An 11043-nucleotide genomic window follows, 5' to 3' on the forward strand; every position below is an offset into this window, starting at 1 on the left:
TGGGCTAAAGCTCAGCTGGACAACTCAGCAGTGGCTTGCAAAGCCCTTGTACCTTCTTCTCCTGTCTGTGCCAGGAGGCCTTGTGTGGGGAGCTGTGTCCTTTACAACAGGGCCCTGCCATGTTCTGCAACATGTTCTGCTGTCACTGGCACCACACTTTGCAAGCAACTACCTACCTTGGTCACAGAACCACAGAATGGTTTTGTGTTGGAAGGGACTTCAAAGACCTTGTTCCAATCCCCCTGCCATGGGCAGGGATACCTTCCACTACACCAGGTTGCTCAGAGCTGCATCCAACCTGGCCTTGAATGCTTTCAGGGATGGGGCATCCACAGCTTCTCTGGGCAACATGTGCCAGTGCTCACCACCCTCATGGTGAAGAATTTCTTCTGTGTATTTAACCTAAATTTCGCCTCTGTTAGAAAACATCATTAGTTTATCAATTAAACATTGTTAAAAATTGTGATGCCTAATTCTGCTCTTTTTCTGTTTCTCTCTTTGCTATAGCAAGATGTTCCTTTTTCTTCTGTTTATGTCTAGGGTTCAGGGACTGTAGAGCTCTAGGCTTGGACCTGTCAGAAGAAATCTTGCGCCTCTTTCCACTGCCATCTGCTGTTGCAGGATCCTTAAATACCAGAACTTTTGTGGGGTGCTTGAGATTCTTGCTGGGGACAGCAAGAAGAGATAAGGTCTTTCGGTGATTTCCAGAGCTGTGCTCCCCTGTCCTTTCAATGCCAGGCAAGTCTTTGAGCCTATGCCTAAATTTCAACTATAAATAAGGAGGAAAAAAAAAACCAAACCAACCAATGCTGGCTTGAAAAAGCTTCTTTGTAGAAGGAGTTTACCTGTGCAGACCTGCTGCATAACCATGTGTGACTTTTTCTTGGGTCAGCCAAAGGAATGCCTGCAGCCTCAGCACATCTGCACCCCTGGCAGGAGAGGCTGTACCTCATTTATACCCTGCTCAGCCACAGGAGAAGCTTGTTTGATTCCAAATGCCCTCCTCCCTCCCAGCTCTCAAAGGGAAAAGCATTTGATTAGAAGGTGCAGAAGTTAGGCTAGAGACTGAGAAACTGAAAATGTTTACCTGTATGTTCTGTGATGGTGATCTATGCAAAAAATCATGGATAAGGAACAAGGTAGTGAGAGTAACTGCCCTTATTCCTGAAAAACTCTTCTGAACAAAGAGGGAGGCTTAAGTAGATGCTGTAGAAATTATGAGGCCTCAAATATAGGAAGATAAAAACATCTGCCTTGCAGCTGAGAAGGAACCAAGTAACCCCTCCCTGTCACCAGTCACAATGTAAATGGTTCATATTCATTTTATACCTCAAAAGAAAAAGTCACAGCAAGTCCTTTTAGATCTGTTTCTGGTTCTACAAGTGTGGCGCATCCCCTTCACCCCCTTGGGCCACAGTAGGACCTTAAAACACTCACAACAAAGCGTCAGCTGCTCAGATCCTGTGACACCAGATTCCCACATCCTTCTGCAGAACCTGACCTACAAGCTCACAAGCAGCAGATCCAAGATTTCTCTGTTCAATGATCCCAAATGCAGCTGGTTTGGATTTGGGATACAGAAGACCTTAAAGCAAGGGGAGGGAATACACTGTCAGGAATCTGCCACTAGCAGTCTTTACCTTGAAAAAGCCTGTAGGAAAACTGGGAGCTGCTGCCAAGCTCTCAGGATGGCCCCCTCCACCCAGCTCAGGGCTGTCACAGGATCTCAATGGGCTGAGATACAAGGCACCATCAAATCTTCAATGAAAATTTGGCCCTTCTCCTGAGAGTCATCAGGCAAAAATGTGGAGTGGACATGGATTCCAGTGCTGCTCTTGTGATGAAAAGACAGCAGTGAACATTAAAACACTTCACCTACTTGTACTTTATGAAGTGAGGTCTATTCAATACTCACACATTTACAAAAGTGAGTTTATTGCACATCCTCATTAATTTTCAGGAGAATATAGTTACTACAAATTCTCATTTCCCTCATCTCTGTAGTACAAAGGTCTGAAAATAAAGCAAATTCCTCTTTGCAAGATACATGCTGACAGGTGTATAAACAATTTAACTTTTAAATAGCTCTTTTCTTCCACCAGATAATTCCCTAAAGTTAAAAAAAAAATTAAAAAGAACACAACATAGAAATGTATCTCTCCTAGTATTTTGACTTCTTGGACAAAGGGGTCCGTGCTTGGAGGAACAGCTCAGGGGACCAGACAGTCGGCCTTTCCAGCACAACCCCTGAATAATTTCCACCTGAGAGGTGATTCTCACCTTCTGAAGGGGAACAAGTTTTCAGGACAGGATCATTTAAAAACAAGGTCTTGGTGACACTTGTAGATAAAGGAGTTGTTAGAATCCTTGCTCTTTCCCCAGGGCTTATTCTCTCATTTTGGATGAGATTTTCATCATTTTCACTGCTCTTTCTGCTTTCAGAAAGAGGGTTCCTGCCAGTGTGCCCACAGGTGGATTGCAAATCAGCAGCCCAGCTATCTGCTTTTAAATTTAAAGATGCAGTTGGTTTCAGCCCTTTGGCTGAAGATGGAGGGATCCACTCCTCCAAGCTGGCAGGCAGTTGGCTGTTCAGGAACTTCTGGGAAGCAGAGCTACCACTTTCTTTGTCCTTCCTGCTCCTTGGTCTCTCACGTTTCACTAACTTGCCATTAAGCTGCTGCAGCAGAGTGTTCTGAAAGGAAGGCCTGGATCGCTTGCCTTTGGAATGGATTTTAGTGGGATCTTTAGGGGTGAAGAGGGTGGTGAAAGAGCTTCTTTCCCCAATAGGCCATAGTCTCTGCAGAGGTTTTGTCATAGGAGTTGACTGTGAATGAGGAACGAAGTCCTGAGCACAAACTGAACTGCATTCTGAATCCCAGAAGGAGTAAGTTACAGGTGTGCTGTGCTTGCTGAAAGCATGAGGGGACCTGGGCAGGGATGAGCTCAGTTTTGAATTGTTACAAGGAACACCTCCAGGAGAAAGCACTGATTCAGCTGTGACCTTCTCTGTCAAAGTATCTTCCTGTATTGAAGAACTACATGATTTATTTAAGAATTCCACAGGTTTTGCTACATCTCTTACACTTGCATCAAAGAGATCAGCAGAAGCATTGTAGCTGCCTTCAGGGAAGATGCTGTTCCACTGCAGCTCTTTCCTACTAACACTTTTGAAGGTATTATCTGACAGTTCTGTCAATGGTTTTAATTCTCTTTTATATATACTTTTTGCATTGTTGGGAGCTGGTGGATCAGAGACCTGGGCCTCTGTGAGTGTAAGATCTGTTTTTTGGCTCTGTGTAGAATAGTTTTCCTTATTTTCACAAGAAGCTAAACAGCTTTCACATGCAGAACACACACAGGTGGCTGTCTTGCTCCTTTTTGAACAGGAGGTTTCTCCATGCAGCCTAATAAAAGACCAAGATGAATTAGTAGGGTCATTATTTGCTTCTTTGGAGAGCACAGATCTGCTCTGAGAAACAGAAGGCTCTGGTGTAACTGGTGAGGACGCTCCACCTTCCTTGAGGGTTGAAGATAAATCACTAGGGGAACACTCATATTGTGAGACATCACTTGGAGGGTTTGCATTTGACTGAAGACAAGCAAACACTGTGGTCTCCCAACTATCATTCCCTACTGCTGGCAAGAGCCTCCCTGAGACACTGGCTGCAGGCAAATCACCTACAGCTTGCCTGGAATACGATTTGTTAACATTTACACCCAACTTGCTGCTCTCAAGATGGACAAGTTTGCCTGCATCAAGGCTGGGTGATGTTACAACACTCCTGCCATCCTCTATTCTGGCCAACAATTCATTTAGGCTTTCTGAGAATGGGAGCTCTTCCCAAAGTGTGGAGTCCATTTGAGACACTCCAGCTACATTTACGTGACTAGGAGCTGAGGCATCTCTCTTGCAAACAAGGGAGTTGTGGGATTTTTCTGCATAAGAATAATTTCTACTATTAGTTTTTGGGTAATTGTTTTTTACCTCATATTCCAAGGGATGTTGTAACAATTTGGAACTGTTTCCATGAGAATATTTGGTGTTTGAAGAGGAAACTCTCTCCAATTTATCCGTTGCAGAGATACCATCAGTCCGACTAAGCTGTGAACTTGATTCATTATCCTTCTCTTTATCCCCTTCCTTCACAGAAGAGATCAGAAACTCTGAGTCCCAAAGAGTTTGATTGTTGAGGCTTACACTGCCCAATTCTGCAGAGACAGGCTTCTCCTCTTGTTCATGCTGTTCACTCACCAGCTTTCCCACTTCCAGAGTGGGAAAGTCTTCCGCTGTTACCCAAGCAACAGATGAAGTCAGACTTAAGGATTGCTGCCAGCACCCTAAAAAACTTTCCCTGCCACTAGACTGAACAGAACAGGAGCTCCTGCTCAGGCTAGACAAGCTGCTGAGCTCACTGAGAGGTTCATCTATGGGAGCTGATGACGCATCAGGTAAATCTGAGCTGTTCCTGCAGCTCCTGAACTGTGCCGACTGCAGGAGATGATCTAAGCAGCTGATAACAGTGAAGCCAGTAACAGCAGCGCTTGGCGGGAAGATCTGGCACGCCACAAGGCTTTTTGTACTTCTATTAATTCTGGAACACTTCTGCAAGATGCTGCTGGCAGCAGAATGCCCTCCATCTTCCCTTGCACAAACCTGGGCGAGGGGAAAGAAAACAAAAAAACAATCAACTTAGAGAAAAAAATATCAACACATGTTCTCCTAAGTCAGGCATAAATTTAGATCTCCCTTTTTGTCAGGATCTGCAGGGGAGAGAATACAAAACAGTCTGTCACACAAGGCCCTCCCTGGGAAATAAACCCTGGCAAGGGCTGTAAAGGGCATCGCAGTGAGAAGTTCTTTGCTTGTTGCAATTACAGAGTTTTGGAGCTGGAAAAACAACCAACAACTCTGAGAAAGGACTTCACAGAAAATTTCTTCCTCCCTTTAGGGCACTGAATGCTTCCGGGCCTCCTCTAGTGCAGTTCAGAGTGAATGGCTGGCAGCCTAAGGCCAGTGCTTTGCTTTCATGCAGGAGGCACTGGGCAGCACTTGAAACAAAGCACTCTGGTGAGCAGGCACTTGACTTGGCAGCTCAGCTGCCAAAGCCAGCGTGGTACTTTCTGTGCACTGCATCCGTGAAGGGGAAATAAGCTGCGACCTTCATCTGCTCAGAGTTTTTTAGAGAGCAGCGTTTCAAAGGAGCTCCAACTGCAATCCTGTATAAAACCTGCTTCTCTCTACACTGAAATTACAGGTGAAAAATGACATTAAACGGAGAGGGAATCAGCTCATATTTCGAGAAGTGGATAAACCCTTTCTCATCTACCCCTCAAGGTCTGGCAAAGCCAGAGAGGCCAAAAAGCAGATACAGTTATCTCCAACAACCCTCCTCCTTCCTGAGTCTGTGCACAGTTTGAGGCTGAAGGCTGTTAGCCAAGGACAACACCCTCCTAGGTAAGTCTTTAAAAAGTATGTTATGCTGATTCTGAGAACTATCTGGGACATACACACAGCTGACACAACTGCACAGAAATGTCTACAGCCAAGGGCTGAACAAAGTCTTTGAATGTGTGTTCAGCTCTTGTGTGTGCAGGAGCAGCCACAAAGGTGCTGATATCTAGGATTAGTTATATTTGTCAAGGCATCAGGCCCAGAGACCAGGTCAAGGGTTCCAGGTAAGTAAAGTTAATCCATTAAGTCCTCCAACTTCCATTACTTAAGATGCTGTCCACCAGGAAAAATCTCAGTTCAGATACAAGCTGTGGGAGAGGCAAAACACCTGCCAGGTAGGATTTAGTTCAGAGATTTCATAATATGAATGACTCACATAAGCACCACTCGAAGAGAACCTTCAACACTGTTTCTATAGAAATATTGCTAAGAACTAATATTTCAAAGGGTGTTAAACACACTAAAGAGCCACCAATGCAGATGCTGAACAGCTGTACTTTAACAACATTTTGAAAATGCTCTTAAATCCAGAAATATTAAAATGCTACAAGGGGATGTGCTTCTCCTTACATTTCAGACTGGAAAGGAGAATAAACAGCATGGGAAAGGTAGGGCAGTGCTTGGAAGGAGAGTCTGTTTCTTGCTGCAACCGTACATGGTTTTTTTACAGGCTGCAAGCTGTTACTGATATGCACAGGAGCTGGCATTGCTCAGGCTCTCCAAAAAGCACCCTGACAAGCTGTTAAGCTGACTACTGCCATTCAAGATGATTTTTGGATGTGACTCATTCAAAAAAAAAAAAAAAAAACCAAACCACAGGAGTTTTGGGCAAAAGAAGCAGAGTCCTTCTCATGTCCTAGCCTTACATTTTCTCAAAAAGAAATTATACATGAAGCTTTGATAAGTCAGTCTATACCCCTAACTGGCTACAGAAACTCACTAAAAGGCCATAATGTGGATTAAAAGTTACCTTCACTCCAAATATAAACCTTTTTCCAACGAAACAGGTTTCCACTGCTTGAACTAATGCTCTTGCAGTTGACTCTGTGCTTGTTTCTCCTGACAGCTGATTGAAGTCTTGAATATACCTAGAATAAAAACACACAGAGGTATTGGACCAACAGAGGAAGAAGACTTACACAGCATTTTAGCTGTACTATAGTGTTAATGAGGACACATGTTAAGGAAAAGATTTTGTGCTAGCTTCAACTAAACTCAGAATGAAAACAGGAAAACCATGAAGCTATAAATTCAATTCTTTAGTTCACCTAACTTGTTAGTGAGATACAGTAAACAAAACAACCACTCTGAACGAGGTCAATATACACACAATTTTCAGGTGTTCCCCATGTGGTTGTGATTTTCCTGCCACCACAGTGACTGTACAGTGCTGGTCAGATGCTGCTGTTCCTTACACATCCCTCCTGCCCAGCCTTTACAGCATGACAGTATCCATGCAAGACATGGAAATAACTGCTTTCCACAGCTGACAGCAGTACAGCAGTGTAGGGCAGAATGCCTGTCATGGGCATGTTATTAATGCTGCTAATATGCCATTACAAATAACTCATCTATGAGCCAAGGCACTGGGAAAATAACAGACTAGAGAAAGAAGCAGGGAATCTATCTGAGTATCCCATCCTGGCAGTTTCACATTTCAGAAAATCTGAAGCCTATAATGTGGGTGGTCAGGGTCTGAGGACTAATAGACTTTCTTAGAAATCCCTTCTTTCTTCAGGAAAATTTGGTTATACTGCCAATTAGTCACAAGGTGCATTCAAACCTTTAAAACCAGATAAAAGCCAGAGGCTCTATCTGTAAGAGCCAACTTACTTAAACAAAGGAAATTCAATCATCTCAAAAAAAGGAGAAAGGACACAAGGAAGAAGCCAGACCAACCAAGCAGTGAGGCTCACTTAACAGGGAGAAGCAGCCTTCAATAGACAAGTGGAGGATTTCTTTTACTACCTGGAAGTAATCCATCTCAAAACATCAAGATTTCAGGAAGAAACAAACTTCCCCACTTTCTCAAGGTGATGGGTACCAAGGAAATGCTGGAAGGGAGCACTTTAGCAGTTACTTCCCACTCATGTTCCCACCATCTAGGCTCGTTGCAGTTATTTTAGGCTGAACAAACAGCAGCAGCTACATGGTCAGACAATCTATTCCTTACCTCTGCAGATTCTCTGCGGTGACCCCAAAGAATGGATCTAAGCAACTTCCAAAAACAGTGATGTCAAACAAATCATTGGTGTCAGCAACCTTTAGGGACAATCTATATCTGTAGCTTGCATCTTTAGCTTCACCTGTGCAGCCACATTTTAGACAGCTGAACCTGACAAAAGACAGTAAAAGGATAAAAAAGATTGAATAGATGAAGTTCTGTTAATCACTGCTGAGGTAAGAATTTATCTGCAGCTGTAAATATTACTACTGTAATGTATCAAATATTCATCAAAAACTGTAAGATTTTTTGCTTATTCTTTACTCCTTGAGGTGAAGCATTAATCTTACCAAAGGCTCAGAGCAAGATGTGTGTATTCTGACAGAATGTCTCTGGTTTCTATCACTGATTTATTAAATGCTAGCCTGTTGTGAAATTGAAGGGACAGTGGGTTTTCAGAGACTGTTGGGGTGCAATGTTGAATTTTTGAATTTCCTGTGCTCACTTTTCTCACATTTCATTTTGGTTTGGGATTTTTCCTCCTGCAGCTTGAGTATAAATACCTAGGTTTAAAAAATAACCAGGAAACAGCACTGTTATTTTGTACTTCAGCATTTGAAACAACAGATACCTTCGTTTTACAAAGTCAGCTCCTTCTATTTAGTGCTGGCATTCATTGATTTACTCTTCTTCTGTATGTCAGACATTTCACCCACTGCTTCACTTAAAAAAGAAAGCTCATCCCTTTCTGGACATGCACTCAGTGAAGAGTCATACAGGACTACCAGGTGCACTGCACTTGTAGAAGGAGATGAAAAAATAAAATCAGGATTTGATCTGGAGGGGCTGGATTTTCATCACTTTGTTTAACAGAGTTAATGGAAATCAGTAAGTTAATGGAAATCAGCACGTGATCCCCAAAACAGGGCATACCTCCTGGCATGCAGTATCAGCCTAGAAAAGCAGTTTTGACAGGCAGGATAGATGAAGCAGGAATTCTGGATGGAAATCACTGAGGCAGCCAAGAGTCCCTGCACACTATTCATGTGCTCACAGCATCACCTGAAACGAGAAAGTTGAAATGGTTTGAAGAGTTCTCATGAGATGTCAACATTAACTGCTTTCAGTTGGGTTATTTGAACATTTTTCAACAGCAGCCTTCAGGAAATTATGATCTCTCTTCGAAAACAGAAATTCTATTAATTACCTCTTAAAAAATAAAATTAAAAAAAGGATAAAGTTATGCAACATGAAGGAACTGTTCATGGCATTTGTACACCATTTGCACACCACTGCACACACTTGAATTTAGGGATCTTTATCAGAATTATCCTTGGGCACAGCACTGCAGGAAACAGCTTTTTAATTCTTTCTCTTAATTTAGATTGAAGTCACAACATGGGGTTAAAAACTGAAATGATTCTGCACTTGTAATGCTACAAATGTTTCAAGACCAATGACTTGGAGAGGTTACTCAGAAAATCCTGAAAAAGGCTCACAACAGAAACTATATTTGCTCCTATATCATGCTCTTTGTGCTAAAAGGGCAGCTCCTGGTCAACAGAGGCTGCACAGATTTGACAAATAAATGATAAACTAAAGAAATAAATAGGAGCGAATTTATTTTTATTCAGTATTACTTTCCTGTAGATTTATTTGGGCTTTATTACAGTACTCTGCCCAAAAACGTCAAGTTTTAGGAAACTTCCAGTATTTTCGACAGAGAACTTTTTTTCTCAGTAAATGTCAGGAAAATGTAGGCAACAATCACAGAATCCTGGAATGGTTTGGGTTGGAAGGGACCTTAAACATCACCTATTCCAGCCCCAAGGCCACGGGCAGGGACACCTTCCACTAGACCAAGCCACTTGGAGCCTCATCCCAACACCTCAAACCACAGAGTTCCCACTGAAACGGCCAAAATGTTCTCTACAGCTGAATCAAACACCTCCTTAGAAGTCTGTACGTGCAAAAGGTCTTTTATCACAGCCACAGCTAAAGATAAATCTCTCTTTGATATAAACTGCAGAATAGGAAGGGAATTCCACATCTTCATTCCAAAACTCTCTTGAGAGGCAAAAGACCAAAGAGATGGAAGAGACTCAACTATGGTTTTTACAGGTAAAAAAAAAATCCCACATTCTATAATCAATAGTGATGTTTGGTCATGTTTTGCCACTAGAAAGTTAAACTTATGGGCTATTCCTTTGCTTGGAACACCTTTCTCAGCATCCTGGTCAAAACAAGTTCTGTAACACTGAGTACTAGAAAAATGTGAGTGACTAAACTCATTGCCTCTGAGTAGTTCAGAAAAAAAAAATAAAATCCCAGTATTCCCTTATTTCTTACATCTGGAAAATTGAGGTAGGAAAAGGGAAAAGCTGTAATAGGGAGCCAAACAAAATAAGAAAAAAATCCATCTCTTCACAACATACATATTAACAGAAACTAATTTGACTCAGTATATTGAATGGTAAATGCCTTCAAACTCTTACCAAAAGGCAACTATTTTGTTTTAGTAACAAAGACTGTTTTAGTACAAGACAACAGTAAAAAGTACATGGAAAATACATCAATATGTAGAAGAGGAGAAATAAAGTCGAGTCTGATTTTTTTATTGCCCAAAAAGGTGGGCTTGGAGAAACTAGCAGGTGCTTCATCCCCACCTGTGTTCAACTCAGAACTCCAGAAACGAAGTTTATTACATAGTTTTTGTTAGTGCACTTTTTCGAGACATTAAAAAAAAACACAACAAAACCACAAACGCACACCCCAGAAAACAGAGAACAAACAGAGAACACTGCAAGTATTAAACTGGAATAGGGGAGACAAAGCACAGCGTGTAAATGCTAAACTGAAATAGGGGAGACAAAGCACAGCGTGGAAGTGCTCACACAAGTTCTGCCAATAACAAACGGACTCGAGTTCTCCAGCCCTATTTCCCTTCGGCACAAATACAGCACTCACTACCTGGACGCAGACTGACAGAGGCCGGCACGAACAGATCTGTTTTATTTGAACTTTTTGTAACAAACCAAACAACGCAAACCTCGGTGCCCGGCCGAGGGATCTCAGAGCGCTGCTGCCCTCGCTGCCGTTCAGCGCGGTCCCTGCTGCCCTCTGGCGATCCCGCTGCCTCGCTCTCTCCCTAAGGAAAACCAAAGCAGGGGTGGCTAACACATCCCGCTCCCGTTTGCAGCCCTGGGCCTTCCCAAAGCCGACAGCGAGCGAGCGGCCGCTCCGCTCCGACTCACCCGGGCCGGTTCGGGCCGGCAGCGGGGTCTGGGCCGGCGGGCGGCGCCGGGAGCTGAGGGCAGAGCGGAAGGGCGGAAGTGCTGCAGCTCAGGGGGCGGGACAAGGCGGCGCTCAGCCAATCGCGATGCACTCCTAGGGGACAGTAGCTCGTGTCGCCCAATCACAGAGCGAG

General features: G+C 43.2%; 1 protein-coding gene across 2 annotated transcripts; it reads right to left on the bottom strand.

Annotated features, from left to right (window-relative positions):
- Nucleotides 1-1915: 1915 nt before the first annotated feature.
- On the bottom strand, nucleotides 1916-10873 carry DDIAS (DNA damage induced apoptosis suppressor). Of its 2 annotated transcripts, XM_063148815.1 has the most exons (6): nucleotides 10666-10873; nucleotides 8550-8678; nucleotides 7626-7787; nucleotides 6423-6540; nucleotides 3986-4654; nucleotides 3205-3404 (listed from the first exon to the last, which is right to left on the bottom strand). In XM_063148815.1, exons 2-6 carry the CDS (start codon nucleotides 8660-8662, stop codon nucleotides 3339-3341), a joined length of 1128 nt encoding a protein of 375 aa, XP_063004885.1. In that variant the 5' UTR covers nucleotides 8663-8678; nucleotides 10666-10873; the 3' UTR covers nucleotides 3205-3338. The 2 variants fall into 2 exon arrangements, with proteins under 2 accessions (XP_063004884.1, XP_063004885.1); XM_063148814.1 differs by having other exon boundaries at nucleotides 1916-4654.
- Nucleotides 10874-11043: the final 170 nt, after the last annotated feature.

This window comes from Melospiza melodia, chromosome 2 (genome assembly GCF_035770615.1).
Source record: "Melospiza melodia melodia isolate bMelMel2 chromosome 2, bMelMel2.pri, whole genome shotgun sequence".
Taxonomy (NCBI): Eukaryota; Metazoa; Chordata; class Aves; order Passeriformes; family Passerellidae; genus Melospiza; species Melospiza melodia.

Excerpts from the sequence above, each read along its gene's own strand:
- DDIAS (XM_063148814.1), bottom strand. The coding sequence starts at position 8,662 with ATGAATAGTGTGCAGGGACTCTTGGCTGCCTCAGTGATTTCCATCCAG. Across the intron at positions 7,788-8,549 it reads CTGATACTGCATGCCAGGAG|GTTCAGCTGTCTAAAATGTG; the intron begins GTATGCCCTGTT and ends GTCTTTTGTCAG. Across the intron at positions 6,541-7,625 it reads ACCGCAGAGAATCTGCAGAG|GTATATTCAAGACTTCAATC; the intron begins GTAAGGAATAGA and ends TTTTTATTCTAG.